Source organism: Vicugna pacos, chromosome 27, assembly GCF_048564905.1.
Source record: "Vicugna pacos chromosome 27, VicPac4, whole genome shotgun sequence".
Lineage (NCBI taxonomy): Eukaryota > Metazoa > Chordata > Mammalia > Artiodactyla > Camelidae > Vicugna > Vicugna pacos.
The window spans coordinates 15,962,016-15,980,038 of NC_133013.1; the positions used below are offsets into that span (position 1 = coordinate 15,962,016).

At 39.1% G+C, this 18,023-nt stretch overlaps 1 protein-coding gene across 1 annotated transcript in view; it reads left to right on the forward strand.

The window, feature by feature from the left end:
* The window catches only part of AGBL1 (AGBL carboxypeptidase 1), a 645,810-nt gene that overhangs the window by 366,073 nt on the left and 261,714 nt on the right, over positions 1-18,023 (forward strand). Inside the window, exons 20-21 of the mRNA XM_072950742.1 lie at positions 2,972-3,103; positions 13,316-13,492. Coding sequence (XP_072806843.1) covers positions 2,972-3,103; positions 13,316-13,492 — 309 coding nt within the window. The remainder of the gene's footprint in view (positions 1-2,971; positions 3,104-13,315; positions 13,493-18,023) is intronic.

Genomic DNA, 18,023 nt, shown 5'->3' on the forward strand with positions numbered 1-18,023 from the left:
AACTACAGGACTTGATCACATTCCAGCAAGTAGGCTCAGTCATCATCTTGTCTAATTTCTCAACAAGCAACATCGTTGATAGGAATATATTTGGCTTTTGCTGAGATACTTCCGGAGAATAGACATTTTTAAAAGTGTGACACAGCATTGCAGGACAGCTATAACCATAGAAGGTTATTTCTTGCCAGTCGTAATAAATATTCAGCAACTGAATTTAATATGGAGCTGGAATCTGTGTCCATATTTCCCTTCCTTTCACCTTCCTCTGCTCTTTGAGATGATAGCAAGTAATCTATTCATGTTTCACATGGGAGAGTTTGTAAATTTGGGGAACTGCTTATCAAAACCCCATTAAGCTGCCTTTTTTTCTTCAGCTATTCTGTTCACAGACATTTCTGTTTCCCTTGGCTTTCTGATTCCTCTCTACTGAGGTATCCTAGCTTGTTTTAAAAGGCTCCACTCAGTTTTGAAAAACACTGTGTTAAATGCAAATTGACCAGCACGAGGTACATTGGACTGATTGTTCTCCTAATGTATGACCACTTTACTTCTCCAAAATCAATTTATGATTAGATTAAATTTTGCCGTTCGTGGCTGCTGATTCATTCTGAGCAAACTGTCATCTAAAACTTCCACGTCTCTCGTTCAGAACCTACTTCTTAGCAAAACGCCTCTTTCACTTGTGCCACTGTTTGAATCTAATTGTAGGAGCTGCGTTTGTTTTAAGTGTTTCTATTTCTGCTAATTCTGCTCTTTTTGCACTTGTAATTCCCGCTTTTATTTCCTCTGCTGTCAGTTGTTCTTGATTCTGTATCATTAGCAATTTGATAAACACCTTCCGCTACCTACTCTGTTTCCTTAACTTACTACATAAAACCTACGCTTCTAGAGACTGAGGAACAAATGTGAAGAAATACCACATTAAAATACCAGGCCGTCTGTCCCTCTGAAACCCACAGACGTGTAGGTATCATATGTTAAGTTTATGTACACAGGTCACACTGCTACAGCTTGATCAAGTCTCATAAAACGAACACACCATGTAACCACCAACCAAACGGAGAAACGGAGCACCACCTGCAACCCAGAGACATCGGTCATACAATGTCCCGCATGCACTCCCCTCATTCTATCGCTGTGTTAGTTTTGTCTGGTTTTGAATGTCGTATAAAGGAGAGTGTCTGGATATTCTTTTGTATCTAGTTTGTTCTTTCATGCTCAACACTGGAGAGTATCGTGTTGAACGATGATCTCACAGTTTACTAACCCATTTTACAGCTTACACATTTAGGCTCCTAAAAATAGTGGTGCTGTGCACATTCTTGATATCTTCTGGTGCCCCGATGTATGCATTTCCGTTGGGCAGGTTCTAGAATATGTGTATAACTCACTTTTAAAAGACACTCTCAAATTGTTTCTCACAGTCGCGGTGTAGCGTTGTAGTCCCACAGTCTGGGCTCCACTTGCCCCGTATCCTGGTCAGCCTTTGGTGTGTGATCCCTGCATGATGCTAGCAGTCCTAATAACCCATTAGATGCGGTGGGATCCCATTGTGAGGTTTATATTAATTTCCTTGATATTAATGAGGTTGACTACATTTTTATTTGCTTTTCATTTGCCATCTGGACATTCTCTTTTGTGAAATGTCAATTCAAGTTTTTTGCCCATTTAAAAATTGGGGTTGGTTCTTTTTTTCTTATTGATACACACACACACACACACACACACACACACACACACACATTCTCTATAGGAATCATTGGTTGTATGTATGAGTGGCAAATATGTTATTTCACTCTCTGGCTTGCCTTTTCACATTCTTCATGGTGTCTTTAGATCCACAGAAGAGCTTAATGGAATATATCTAATTTAAAAATATTTTCATTTATGTTTAGTTCTCACTTGTGTCCTCTTTAAGAACCCTTTTCCAACTCCAAGGTCATACATAGGAGCCTGTTACCCTCAGATAGCTTTACTGTTTTATCATCCATGTTAAGATCTCTAGTCCACATAAAAACCTTTAAACACGTAACAAGAATAAATGTTTTTAGGTGTAGGATCAACGTGCAAGTTTCCACAAAATGAAGAACAAAACAAAACACTCTCTGTGGATTTTGAATGACATGGCATTGAACTTATGTAGATAAATTTACTAAGAATTTAATTTTTTCATTTTTCTCAGTAATGTGTCTTGTACATCTTTAAAGTTATTCTTATGAGTTTAATACTTTCATACTATTTTAAATACTGTTTTTAAATTCAGACTTTTGTTTGAATATTGGTAGTACATATAGATGCACTTGATTTTTATACATTGACATTCGAACTTCTAATTGTGTAATAATTTGTGTGTGTAGATTTTTGGCATTTTCCATTTTACAATTTTTATGTAGGAAAATAAAGACAACTTTATATACTCCTTGCAAATTTTACCACGATACTGGCATGCCTCAAATTGGGACTTCTTCTTTACCTTGGAACCTGAAAGAAAAAAGACATGCTGAAAAATAAACCTCCATTTGCTAAGCTATTGAGTTTAGCGGTCATTTATTTATTTATTTATTTACTACATCAGACGCTACAGAATAAATTATGGTGATTTATTAGCTCCTTTTTTTTATAGTCAATCTGTTCCTTTTAAGTGGACATTTCACAATGACTTTCAAAATTATATGAAACTCTCATTTTTTTTAAGTCTATTTCCTATTTCCTCTCTGTTTTAACCCTGTTTCCTCCCCTGTCACAAGTAAATTTCTCAAAAGAGCTGCACGTGGCTCATATTTCCTTACGTCCTGTTCAATCTTAAGCCCTTTCCAAGCTATCTTCTTTTCTGAAAACTCTACCACCAAAGTCACCAGTGATCCCCCCATGTGTGGTTCTGCATAGTATCTAAGAAAGCTGACATTTTAAACATTTAAGAAACCCATAGACCTGACCTGGACTGACTTTCTCCTTTGCTTGGCCATTGTAGGTCTTCTGTGATTTCCATGGTCACTCCCAAAAGAAGAATGTGTTCCTGTATGGTTGCAGCATCAAGGAGACCTTGTGGCAAGCAGAGTCCACTGTGGGCACATCGAATCTCTCGGAAGATGTCAGCTACAGGGTAAGTCATTAGGGAGAATGACACCAGGCATTTTGTGTCCACATGCTTGCCTTTGAGATGTGGCCCCACCATCATTTTCCTAAATAAGTATTTTGATTATTTTAACTATAAGATTATAGTACAAGCAGGTCGAAGTCATGTGTAACCTCTCCGCATTTTTGGTGAATAATGGCTTCCTCCTTGGTTGCTCTGAATTTGTTTTTCCTGTGATGTGATACAGTGCCCAGGACATGAGAACTGGAGACCTCATTTTAATACCTGGCTTAACAAATATGAACTGTGTGACTGTGAGTCATTAACATCACGTCTCTGAGCTGTCATTCTGTTACCTGTAAAACGGTAGTGAAAATACTGCCTCGGTTATGTATTTATGGAAGGAACAAAATGATACTGAATTTGAAAGGATCTTAAATAAGTATGAAGAAATGAACAAATTTAAGGCATTAGACCATCCACGTCCCTCTGCGTGAGCCTGCTATAAAAAGGAGGGCAGTAATGTGCTGAACGTCATTCTACTTTTCTGGGTTCCGGTGGTTAGAGCTTAACTATTCCTCCACTGAACCAAAGAGCAGGTTAAGAAGGGGCAAAGAAGGAAGGATTTCTTCCTGTCAGAGTCAAGTAAACAGGTTATTGCCTCCTGGAAATTAGGAAGGGGTAGAAGAGACCAAGTTATCCAAACAAAATAAAAACTGGCCTTTGTTTCAAACTTATATACGAAAAGGAGAAAAGTCATTGTATTGGAAAAACCTCCAGCTCTCCTCCTGCGTCTTTCTCCTTTTGCACAGAACACCTCTTTTCTGACACTCCTGCAGACCACATGTGTGGATTCCCCCGCCTTGCATCAAGCAATTCTGTGACACCTGCTGGGTGTCCTACGATTTAGCTCAGTTCTGACGCTATCTACCTGGAAATAGTATTAAATCCCTCTGGTTAAGGGCTCAGTCCCAAGAGACGTCAGCCCCACTTCAGATGCCAATCACAAGTATTATGTCCCCAAGTTGCCCACAACTTCTGTCTGACTTGGCTGTGAATCAGAGGTTCCATGGTCTCCTCCCTGTTGGGTTCGATCATTTGCCAGAACAGCTCACAAGGAAACACTAACTTACATTTACCAGTTTGTCAAAGGATATGATAAAGGATACAGATGAACAGTCAGAGAGAGAAATGTAGAGTGAGGTCTGGGAGGGTCCCTGTGGAGCTGGGGGAGGTGTGTTACCTCCCGGTATATGGATGTGGTCATCAACCTGGAGGCTCCCTGAAGCCACACTATTTGGATTTTATGGAGTCTTCCTCACTCCATTTCCAGACCCTCTCCCTTTCCTAGAGAAGTGGCCATCAGCCCTGATCAAGGAGCTCCCCCAGAGTCACCCTGTTAGAACAAAAGATGCTCCATGTGCTCTTATCACATAGGAATTTACAAGTGTTTTAGGAATCTTGTGTCAGAGCTGGGGACGAAGAACCTATATATATATATATATATTTATTACAAATCACAACATCATAATTATGATGGTACCAACCCTTTCTGAATCTCTTATTATTCTGAGTATATCAATTTACTGTATGCATAATACCTTCATGTACAGTGTTAGTAAGTATTAAAAGAGGTAAAAACCACCAAACTACTATTTTACCTGGAAATGTGTCCCTTGTTTCCTGAATTTTTCTTCACCCTCTTCATTCATGTCCGTCAGAGACATGACAGCTGCTAATCAGTAGAATTCCCCAACACTGTTAAAGCAGAACCAACAGCTTATCCTCAATGTCCTATTTACTCTAAGGCTCAACCAGAGAGCTGGTGATAAGTCTTGAGAAGCTTAACTGCTTAATCTTACTTAGGAAACTAGTTGAGTAAATGAAAACATTCATCTGGGCAGGTCATGCTGATCTACATAAAATTATCTCTTGTGCATGGTGCATCTTAAACTAAAAGAATCTGCATCATCTGATCTTAAATATAGAGTCAGCATGACTTTTATCTCTCTTTTTTCAAGAGAAAGCTAATAATATTGAGAGATAATTCCCTATGTACAGGCAGAGATAATAAGAAACAGAACCTTAACAAATCCCTTGTGTGAAGCTGACATGGAGTAGGTCAGAGCTCAGGTATCATAGGGGAATATTTTGTTCTGTATCTCAGTTTTAGTGTATGACTCATATTGTTTAATTAATAAATTCAACAAATATTTTGAGGTTCGGTTTAGTGTCAGGTAAGGTGAAAGTCATGAACAGTACAGAGGTGGATATGCCACATTCTCTGCCTTTGAGAATAAGCACAGAAATATTTAACAGCAATGCTATTGGAAAGATGAATCCATCCGGAAACTGATATTCATCTGTCTGGTCTGTTAGTTTTGGGTGAGTCAGTTAGTCTGAGCCTCAATTCTCTCCCTTGTGAAATAAAGAAATTTAAATCTGACCTAAGTTCATTAAATATAGTTTGTTGATGCTCTAGGGCTCCTCAACAGTGATTCATAGGCTACTATGAAAAGTAGCAAAGTGGGTAAGGTTTTGGCCCCATCCCTCACTTTCAACCCAGATAGCCTTGCTTTTGGATATAATTGACTCATGTGATTATGGAGGCTGAGAAATCTCAAGATCAGCCATTTGCAAGTTGGAGACCCAGGAAAGCCACCGATGTAGTTCAATCTGAATCTGAATCTGAAGGCCTGAGACCCAGAGGAGCTGAGCATGCAAATCCAAGTCTAAGTGCGTGGGAAGACTGATACCCTAGCTCATCCAGTTGAGCAGAGAAGGGGTGAATTCTCCCTTTCTCTACCTTTTGTTCTGTTTAGGCTCCCAGATTGGATGAAGCCCACCCAAATTGGGGAGGGCAATCTGCTTTCCTGAGTCCACCTACTAAATACTAATTTGATCTAGAAACACCCTCATAGGCATGTCCAGGAATAATGTTTAGCCAAATATCTGGACACTTTGTGTAGACAACTGATGCATAAAATTAGCTGTCATACTGGTGTTCTACCTAAGATGCTTTTTGTGTAAATGAGTCTTGTTAGAATTGAAGGGAAATTGAAGGATAAGGAAACTGAGATGCAGATAGCAAAACTGAGATGAAGAAAAGAGTGTCTATGTACGAGAATTTAATGTTATAGTCATGATATCTACCAGGATTCAGTAAGTAAGAGGCTGATTCATATGTTCATATAAAAAATGAAACAATTCAAAATATGTCCAGCTTATCAGAGAGTTTTTTTGTCCTCTAGCATTGGTATTAAAGAGGCAATTATATCGTCTATTGTATTTCATGTTCACTCTACATTAACTCAATTTCATTAATCAGCATTAATAAAACTACTTGTAATTATCATAGTATAAAGATATCAGTGAATCCTCTCTGCAAAACACAAGTGTAAAACAGGACAAAGTTGTCAGAAGCAACCATTTTCAGGACTCTGGAAATTACCAAATGCAGACAACAAATTGAGAAGCATTTATTCTTGAAAATTGATAGAGTTTCATGCAAGAAGGCAGGAGTCTATGACCTTAACAGGAGCTGCTCCTCAATCCTCTCTGGTTCTATCAAGAAATGCAGTTTTATCAGTGCAAGGATTTTTCCTCATACACACACACATGCACAAAGCCATAAATTTATAATGGTGATACTAGAAATGAGAGAATCATGGAAGGGCTGAGATAAATTCTACATATGTTCTTGGATTATGAGAAAATACGTGTCTGTGCAGCCCAGCAAAAACTAAAGTCCAAAGAAACTTGAGAACTGGCCACAATTTTGAATGTGCTCCCAAAGCATGTGCAGATTGGTCAACAGAGAGAGGGAGCCTCAGGGCTCAAGATGTTTGACTACAACTTCTGCCCAAATCATTAGCTGGTTACTAAGCTAAATAAACACATGGGTCAAACTGAAAACAAAATAAATAAGAATTTTTAAAAAACTGTGCAGAACCCCAGTGGCATATGCTGCTGAAGAAGATAGGGGAAAAAATTCTGCAAATTAATCCAAGAAAGTGTTTAGAAATTAAAAAAAAAACTTAGAAAAAGAAAACAGAACCCAGAAAATATAATCTATAATGTCTAATTTACAACCCAAACTTACAAAGTGTATCAAAAATCTAGAAGGTATGGTTCATACTTAGGAAAAGAAAAGTCAGTAGTGACTGACTCTGAGTGGGCCAAGGTTTTGAATTTATCAGCTAATGATTTCAAAGCAACTATTAATATGTCCAAATAATTAAAGAAATCAATGCTCTAAAATTAATGAAAAATATGGTGCAAACAAACAAACAAAACATAAATACAGGACAGAAACAGACTCATAGACATAGAATACAAACTTGTGGTTGCCAAGCGGGCGGGGAATGGGAAGGGACAGACTGGGATTTCAAAATGTAGACTAGATAAACAAGATTATACTGCATAGCACAGGGAAATATATACAAGATTTTATGGTAGCTCACGGAGAAAAAAATATGACAATGAATATGTATATATGTTCATGCATAACTGAAAAATTGTGCTCTACACTGGAATTTGACACAACATTGTAAAATTATTATAAATCAATAAAAAATGTTAGGAAAAAAAGAAAAAATATGATGCCAATGACTCAACATATAGGAATTTTGATACAAAATGAGAAAGAGAGAAAGAGAAAGGAAGGAAGGAAGGATGGAAAGGAGAAAGGAAGAAAGAAAGATAGCTTTAGCGTTGAAAAGTACCATAACCACAGTTAAATTTTCACTACATTAAATAACTGGGAGATTTGAGATGGCAGGAGAATAAATTAAACTTGAAGATCAACTCAAAATTACTGAACAGAAATCACAGAGAAAGAAGTTGAAGAAAAGTAAACAGCCTTAAGAGACCTGTGGGAGAGTATCAAGCATATCAACTTACATGTAACAAGAGAACGAAAAAGAGAGGGAAATGGAATATATGGAATAAATATTTGAAAAAATAATGGCAGAAAAAAAGGCAGTTAAGGAGGAAAGAGGAAAAAAGAGGCATACAGAAAACAAATAGCAAAATGGCAGATATAAACCCAACAATATCTAAAAATCCTTTACAAAGTATTGAGAAATCAAACTCAGCAACATATAAAAATCATTATTCACTGTGACAAAGTGGGGTTTAAATCATGAATGCAAGATTGGTTTAACATACAAAATACTGTTCTACTCCTTGTAAATAAACAAATGGCAAAAACTACATCATTATCTCAACAGACGCAGAAAAAGCATTTGAAAAAAAATTAAACTCTCATAACCAACTAGGAATAGAAAGATAATTGTTTGACCTGAATTTGAGCATCTTAAAAAAAAAAAAGAATCTTCTAGTTACTATTCTGCTTAATGGTAAAAGACTAAATGCTTTCCTCATGAGATCAGGAACAAGGCAAGAATGTTTCTATTCAGCATGTTACTGGGTATGCTAGATAGTATAATAAGACAAGAAAAATATTAAGAGAAATGAAAATTTTATCCACATAAATACTTGCATGTAAATGTTCATAGCAAAATTATACATGCTATTCCCAAACTGGAGATAATCCAGGTATGTCCGCCAACTTGGGAATGATAAAACTTCACAATTTGTGAATGGATGGAGAGAACATAACTTTATAAACAGTATATTTATACCATCTGTATATCCACATGTGGTATATCTACACAATGGAAGCATATTCAGAAATAAAAAGGGACAAACTGCTGATACATGAAACAACCTAGATGAACTTATAAAGAAGTCTGAAGCACTCACAAAAAACTATGGTTTAATGTATATGAAATTTCTGAAAAAGTCCAACAGTAAAAATGTGGTCAGAAGGATGTTCCATGAAGAGAAACATGTATCATGAGTGATTTTCAATTCAAGTTTTATTTTGAGAAAAATCTGAAGAAGTAGAAAGACATGAATTCCGCAACGACTGAAACTTGAACCTTAAAGAACCTGCGTTTGCATGTGTGGATAACAGTGACTTGCAGTTTGAGGGGAGGTGAATTGAAATTGGGTCTTCTGTACCATTGCCTGTCTTGTTTGTGACATTTCCTGGTGTTGATCTTCATAAATTTCCAGTTGGCGAGGAGTTGCAAGGAAAATGATTGTGGATGCAACTCATACATTGCCGAGCACATGCCAGGCACTGTTGTAAGCACTCTGTACGTATTACTTTGTTTAATCTTCCTAACTGCTTACATTCTAGAATAATGTGCAGCCACTGAAGATGCTTGACAAATGTCTGTGGAATAAGTAGGTACTTTTAATAACATCCTCTTTCACACAAGGAAGGGAGACACAGATGAAACAAATTGTTTGAAGAGTCACAGAGTCAGCAGGAGGTGCGACTGGGACCCAGGTGGTTCAGAACCAGCATCCCTATTTTTCGATCCTGACCTCAGTGATCTTAGAAAAATAGTGCTGTATCAGACAGAAGCACAACCATGAGTCAAAGTGCTCAACACTTTAGAATGAAAGGTGCTCAAAGAACCAGTCTTTGTTTGGCACTTGGAAAACAGGGAGTTATCTGGTTTACAAGAGGGAGAATATAAAATATAAAAAGAGGCTTTAATTCTTTTAGACATGGAAGATTGAATATTTGAGCCGAGTGACTTCCCTCTCTTCCAAACTTTCACACATGAGCACTTTTCACTCTGAACAGTGCAATAATAGCAATAATAATAATGACACATTTATTGAGGGTTCTCAGTGCTTTATTACCTCACTCCAGGTAGCCACTATTACTGCCTTTCTCCTCTTTATGATGATGAAACCGACGGCCAGACAAGTTACATGACCTGCTTGAAGTCAAATTCTGTAGTGTGAATCCAGAATTCACCCCCAACTATGCCCTTGCCACATGCTTAATCCAGAGAAAAAGATGCCATCTGAGTTCTGTAGGGTTGACCATAGGCACCTTGGAGCCCCAGAGAGGGCTCACCCTGGAAATGAGCTCTGAGCTAGGAGCTGTCTGGCAAGATTATAGTCAGCGTATCTTTGACAGTTACATCTTCTTTGAATTTGGGAAACCAGACAGGGCTGAGAAGCGTCAACAGAAAGCAGATAAATTAAAATGCAACTCAGGCTTCCATGGTGTGCCTGGAAACCAGAATGATTAAATCAGAATCATCCCTTCCTCCATCAGTTAAGGCTACAGCTGGCCCAACTGCTCCTGGACATATGGGATTCAGTGTCTAGGAGGACACAGAAGATTCGTCCTCAGGGCCTCTTCTCTAAGCATCTCTAAGCATCCCCAGGTCTACGTTAAGACTATGCTAGTGTCAGCTCCCATGCCATGCCCTGTGTGTACGTTATCTTGTTTATCACCATTCTATAGGGAGAAGTTCATGCTCCCATTTTGCAGATGAGAGACCTAAGCCTCAGAGAGGCTGAATACCTTAACTGAAGTCACACAGGAAGTACATAGGGGAAGTGGACTCTTATCCCTGGTCTGTCTGGCTCTGCCCTTCCTGCCCGTAAACCATGTTCTATGATGCTTGGTATTCAGAGTCCAGATGGGGTTTTGAGCTGCAGTAGCATCTCTTCCTGCAAAGAGTCTTTAATATGCATTCTGAAGCCTACTTTTAGAAGATGAGAGAGAGCAACAAAAAGAAGTGAGGTGTGTGTTTTTTTTTTGAGTACATTTATAACAAATCATAAATAATATAATATATTGGATGCCTCATATATTGGATATATTACATCTTAGTTGAAGCTTTTTACACTCTTGTGGGATAGTAATACCTCATTGAAGAAGCAGTGTTTGCAGTGGTTAAACTCATATGATCAGAATTAGAACATCTGGGCTGAAATTCTGGATTTGTTCTTGCCAGCTTTTTGACCACTGAAAAGATAACTTGTCTGGCCTGTATATTATGCGATAATAACAAAAGTTACCTCAAAGACCTGTGATGATTAAATGAATTAACCCATGTCATATACATAGTAAGTATTCAGTGAAAAGTTATCTATTATCATTTTAATGTTCTGGAAACTGAGATCAAGTTTAAGGGCACAGAGCAAGTGGCAGAGGAATAGGTGAATGTCCCAAGCAGTCTCTCCTCACCCAAGCTGGGGAGGGGGAGCCCAGGAAACACTGAAGCAAGACTCCAGTCAGTCAGTTCATGTATAAGGTTCATCAACTTCCTATTCATTTACAAAACAAAACATAACAAACAGTCTCCACTTATCATTGCTATCATCACCTTCATTTCTTACTCTGACATCAGTTTCTGTTAAATCAAAAGAGAAATGGAATGAGAAAACTTTAGTGTAAATAAGATAGTTTGGAGTCTGTTACTAATGAACGGAGAAACTGTCCCTGTGGAGATGGAAGAAGGTTCTCCAACTGCACTTTGTAAATTTCGCATCCTCCAGGCTCCCGTGAGGGGACAGATCACAGCTTATCGAGCTCTCCCAGACACATGCCATTCATTTGACCGTGTGGTCATTTGGAGAGGGGCTGAACCAGCTAAGAAAGCAAGGTTCATTTAAGTGAGAAAGGAGCGGTCATTTAAACGATGTCGGATTAAACTTTTTGCAACAAGGTAAAAACACTGATAAATTAAAACTATACTCAAGTATTCTCGATCACTTTAGTTGCCATATATGTATTCTAATTATGTATGTATATATATTCTCTATATATTTATGTATATTATATACATATATATTCTAATTATGTCTATTTAGGCAGTCCCCTAAGGGCCTGGACTAGCAGATTCTACTAATTTCAGCAAATAGTTATGAAGTACCCTCTGCGAGCAGCATGGCTTCATGTGCAGAGATTTTCCTATGGACAAAGCACAGACCTGCCCTCATGGAACTTCTGGGCTGCAGAGGAGGCAGAAGTTAAACGACTAATTACCTACGCAGTAATTTAACTATAACTGTGATGAACGCTTTGAAGGAGGAAAATGGGGCGAGGGAATCACAGAGAGTGAGGGACGAGTGTGGGGAGGTGAAATCAATCAGAAAGCAATTGGAGAAACTAGATAAGGATAACATTAGCATTTTTTATTTTCCTTAAAATACGACACTATAGGTCTGGAGTCTATTTAGGGACTTAGAGATCATAGCAAATTATATTCATCATTACATTAATATATACTTACATGTAATTTATAATATAATTAATAGTTATATTAATCTTTATATTAATATAATTAACAGTTGTGTTATACATGAGGGCAATAAGAATCAGAGATTTATTAAGAAATTTGCTCAGTGTTCTAGAAATGAACAAAACTGCATTTCTTTAAAAATAATTCCTTAATTGACATTCTCTTCAATGTGTTTTGTTTCTCTACCTTTTCCCTTCAATTTGTCCAAAGGCCTGCCATTTCACTATTTGTTATCTAATGTACATAATTTTATATCATGTGCTAGTTTGTGGAGACTCTGTCACTGCTGAAGTGAGAGAAACCTTCTTGTTCATGTCACAGAAGTTCCGGGCTAAGTGTAGTATTTTCGCTGTCCCAAAGATGTGGTGTACTATCAACTCTGAGACGTCATCCTTGACTAGAAGTCCCCTTTCTGTCCATCAGAGAGTGCCAAGGGTCTACTCATGCCTTCTAAGTGGAGATCAAGTGGTCCACATAAAGCTTTTCTACCCTAGGAAAAGATGGTATATGTGAATCCAGGGCGTATGGATTTTTAGAAGCTTTATAATTGGTCCAGCTTGAGATTTATGGATCAGAGGATGAGCTGAAAAGTTCATTCTGGCAATTACACTCTCTCAGGAAACACGTGAACTTTATATGTGATCCTGCTTGAGAATCAACAACGGCCATGTGTCTGAGATCAGTGAAATCCAGCTAGAAAACAGCAAGGCTGGGTGGAGTCACTCTCCAAATTTCAGGTCCCTATGAAACCTGTGGCTTTCCTTGGGTCTCACCCCAGCAATGTGTGAAGCTGAATGTGTGCTGCAACCTTGGTCCACCGAGATGCAGAAGGATGGAGTGGAGAGAGCATAGTCTTTGGAGTTGGCCACGTTGGCATTTGGATCCCATTCCAGCCCCTTTGTAGTTGGACTTAAGCTATTTCTTCTAACTTTTCTAAGCCTCCGTCTCCTCATCTTTAAAATGATTTTTATCATTAGTTAGGACTGATATAAGATTTGTAGTAGCAATATTAAGTGTTTGGTATATTGAGATGCTGAATAAATATTGAGAATCTATTTTTAACTGCAATCACCTGCATATCATATCATAATTTGATTTTTTTTTTTTATTGTAGACTCTTCCCAAAATCCTTGATAAGCTGGCGCCGGCATTCACGATGAGCAGCTGCAGCTTCCTGGTGGAGAAATCTCGAGCCTCCACAGCCCGGGTGGTGGTGTGGAGAGAGATGGGCGTGTCCAGAAGCTACACGATGGAGAGCAGCTACTGTGGCTGCAACCAGGGCCCCTACCAGGTATGTGAGGCTGCGGGATACCCGTGCTTTCTGTCCGGCAGTAACACGCTGGAATGGGGAGCTATCACATGCCCCTTATTCCTGCCTTCTAATCTGAAAGAAGAGAAAGTCTCCAGGTAGCTCCCTGATCTTGCAGAAGGACTAGTTCAATGACTGTCTTCACTGGCAGCACAATCTGTGTTGATCCTGGAAGTAATTTGTGCACGCCTGCTGGTTTGGTTTCTGCCCTCATTAGCAAGCGGCAGGGAGCCTCCCCCAGACATGCACGCCCAACTTTTATGGAACCTCTGCCTGGCTGTTTTAAACACGAGAACATTTCCTTTCCTTTTACAAGTGGAGCAGTCCCCTATGCATCATAAAGGGCATAGGTCGGTGCATAGATACCGCCAAGAGGTGTGTGTGTTGCGTTTCTCTGTCTTCTGTGCTTTATCTTCCTCAGCTCTCTGTTATCCTACTGTCACCAGAGCAAACAGAAGTGTGTGGATGACGTGGGTCTCCCCAAGATGAGTGTGCCTGAGAGTCATGTTCTAATGTCGAGGGGAAGGGCTCTTATAAATCATGTTCTCTCTACAGCTATATTAACTGTATGAGCAGCTGGATAGCTGTTCCAGCAGGCTTTTCCCACTCCCCGGCTAGAGGAGCATAAATAAGGGACACGGTGACAGTGCCGGGGTAATAGACTCTTTTACATTTGTTAGGCAAGCTGACAGCCTACTCCTTGGTGACTTCTATTCAACCCCAAGACTATCTGGACCTCACCAGCATTGAAGCTTGTTGTGTTGGCTTTGATACTTTCCTGGAACAGCCAGGAAGCACTTGGCATCTACACAATCTGGTGCTTGTAGAAATCTGTCAGCTCTCAAAGGAAGTCCAGGGAGTGATAGGTGATGAATATTGTCGAACTTTCCACTTGGTCAAAGAGATATTTCGACACAGGGCTACTGAACCATCCATTCTGACCTATTAATTCTGTTAAATAGCCAGTTAGTCAAAACAGTAGCTTAAAAGAATTGTTTTTATTACTGAATTAATAAACTATGCGACTGAATTAATCCTTACTTATCCACATGAATCCAATGCGAAATAAGAAGAAGAGTGAGCTTGTTGGAGAGGCTTGGAATTGGGCATCCAAAGACCTCACTCTGTTACTCACCAGCAGTGCTGTCAGCTGCCGACCTCTATGAACATGTATGTTTCATATATCAAATGCAGATACTTAGAAGGATTCCTTTCCTTCCTCCTGCACAACATTTTTGTAATGGCCAGAAGAAAATACATACATACTATGTATATATGATCCAGGAATCTGTTCACTCTCTTGACATTCAGAACCCATAGGATTGGGAAAAAAATTAGCCTGGACTGTTGCGACTCTTAGACCTTCTGCATTTAGACTTGTGCTTTTCTGGCTGTATGCTTCTTGATGGAAATGGGCCAGTCACTTGTTTAGAAGACAACTCTGTGCATGCCTCCCAGATTTACTGGATTGGTGGCTTTCATTGCCTTTGTTTCTCCAAGCGCCAAATCAGCGAACAGCTTCTAGCCGCTTAAGTATCAGTGCCGCTCACAATGAATCAACTGGACACTCAAAGTCCTTAGGGGCTTTAGTTTGAAAACTAAATGGCTCATAGGTCCAGGCCCTCACCAACTCTCCGTCTTCTGTGCAATGTACCTAGTGGCTGTTGGAAATGGCAAACGATGAAAGAGGCTGCCCAGTGGGGTAGTTTTCAGATATCAGCCTGGCATTTTCCCTGTGCAGTTTCCCACATGGCCTTTGCGTGAGGTCTCTATAAGAAAGAATGGAGAAGGAACTGGCTAGAAAAAGCCCTAACAGTGCCAGACCCGATTTTGCCTTAAAAATCCCATTTTCTATATGAAACACCTCCCCGAATGGATTGGTTTTCTCCTTCCCTTTGTCTTTCTGTCCTTACAAACACTGTTGAGGAACTGAGCAGAATTACAGACAGTAAGCAAAAGGATGGTGAGTAATTTTACATACGGGGGGCCCACCCTGAGGGAAGGAAGCCAGCCCTGAGTTGGTGTCTTGGTGATTTTTGTTTGAGGTATGTAAAGAAGTCAATGGGCTCTAAAGCAGTATAGAAATTTCCATTCTGAACATATTGCAAATGATTTTTGTACATTGAGAGGCTGAGTCCCAGTTGGGTCCTGAGGTTATTATTCTAAGGTCATCTTTCCATTTTTTGTTTAGCGTTACCATTTATCCAAAAGATGGAGGACACTTAAATACACCCACGAGGGGCATTCCTTCCTTCCTTCATAAGAATATAAATATTTTTGCAGTTTCTCTGGTTAACACGGCTTTAAAGTAGTTCCAATCATTTCTCCCCCAGCACACTAAGTGCCTGATTTGTTAGTACTGAAATGAAATATCATTTCTTACAGTGACATTTATGTTGGAACTGCATTAAAGAATATATGCTATTACCTTCAAATAATTATTATTAATATGATAGTTTCTCTTCTTTTTTCCAGTCTCTAGTTGGCTAATTAAAATAAAAATTCTCTTGCTTTTGTTTCTCTGAGATATAGTTTCCATTGCTAGGTTATAGGCTTAGATCCATAATTTGTATTTAATGTAGAAGTCCCACCCACCGAGAGGCTGACTTTACCTATTAGGGACTCGCCCAAAGCTGTTAAGGCTGTTGAAGGGAAAAGCCAAAACCGAGTGATGCATCCTTTGGGGACTCATTTTTTTTTTTTTTTTTTAGCGTCTTCCAGTCTATGTGGACAGCTGTGTGCTTCACACTGAGAGGCTGTGACCTAGAGTCACGTGCATGGTGCCTTTGCAAGTTCAAAGGCATGTGACTGGGCCCCGTGGGCTGCTTAAGGCTCAGGACAATGCTGTGAGGCGCCCACCCAAGCAGGCTGTTGACAGGCTCCTTGGCAGTGCTGCTGACTCATGGGCCGTTTGCAGAGTCTTAGGCAGAGGAAGGACAGAAGATGGGTGGCTCAGCTAAGGTTTGAAGAGTGACTCAACTGGGTGTTTATATTCCCTGCCTGCAAACTGCTTCTCTTGTATTGTAGACCCTGCAGAAATCCATCCTCTCTACCACCAATGGAGGGATCTTTCAATAACCCAAACCTATTTAAGTCACAGTACTGCCTATAACCCTTCATTATGGCTGCAGAAAATTCACCTCCTCTTGAGGACATGTAAGACCTTTTACAATCTCCTCATTTTTTTTCTTTTTATATTCAATGCCTTCTTTAGTATAGAATGAGTGTCACATATGTGTGATGACCGACGTCCCATTAGAGAACTGCTGTCCTCACACAGCTCTTTGGACTTGACCAGTCTTTATTTGAGGATACCTGTCTTCCCCAAGTGTCCCAAGCTGCAGCATTTTCCTTCTTCCAGGGTACACACACACATTCTTTCTCTCTACCACAAGCACATTTATGTGTGCGTACCGCACAGCTGTGCACAAACATACACACAGACCAGTGGTTCTCCTTAGATCCATGCAGGAAGTATAGCTTGCTGTTTAGTGTGGGTGTCTGGGTCAGACACAGAGTTTGAGGGAGAGCTCTGCCTTTAGCAGTTGTGACCTTGAGACAGTTACCTGACCTCTAGGAGTTTTCATTGTAAAAGTGGTGTTCCTCACAGTTTCTACCTATGGAGATGCCGTTAAGATGGAATGAGCGACTGTCTGTAAAACATTTATTATTATTTCATAATAAACACTGAATACATGTTAATCATTCGTATTATGATTGATGGTATATAGTAATTTTTAATGATGGTTTTCTTTTTTTCAATTTTAAATCAAGAGGCTTAGATTCCAACTTTTATCCGTAATTGTCTTATTCAGATCTTCTTAATTAGAACCTTTGGGGTTGGAGATTAGGTATCTGTGATTTTTATTAACTTTAGTATAAAGCTGGGTTTCAGAACCATCGATTTTTTTTGGTTTTGTGAGGCTGGTATCCATACATCTGTATTTATAGATTTAGCTATATCAAAACGACATCTGTATGTACTGGCTAGAATTCCCTCTATTCTAGGGAATATATAATCTACCATTTATTCTATCAAACTTTGTATGCAGTCTAATCTAGATAGTAGCCAAACTATATACAGTGAGTGTCAAATAAAGGGGGGATTTGTGAGCCTGCTTCTAGGGGAAGAAGACTAAGGAAGGAGTGAGGAGGCGAGGACAGGAAACATTTAAATTCCTCCACAATTGCTGAGTTTAAAAGCCTATTCTGTATAAAAATGAATATACATATGTATATGCATGACTGGGACGTTGTACTGGACACCAGAAATTGATACATTGTAACAGACTGTACTTCAATTAGAAAAAAAAAAAAGCCTATTCTATAATGAGCGCAGCTCAGGAGTATATTTTCGATCACTATTCTCTTGGAAATCTTTTCCCCGTTCTCCAGTAGCCTCATAATGGGATATAACTCTTTCTGAGCTTTGAATGAGAGTTGGGAGGTATGTTAATTTCATTAATGTAATCTGAGGAATGGTATTTCTCAAAACTTAGGTGTGCATAAGAAT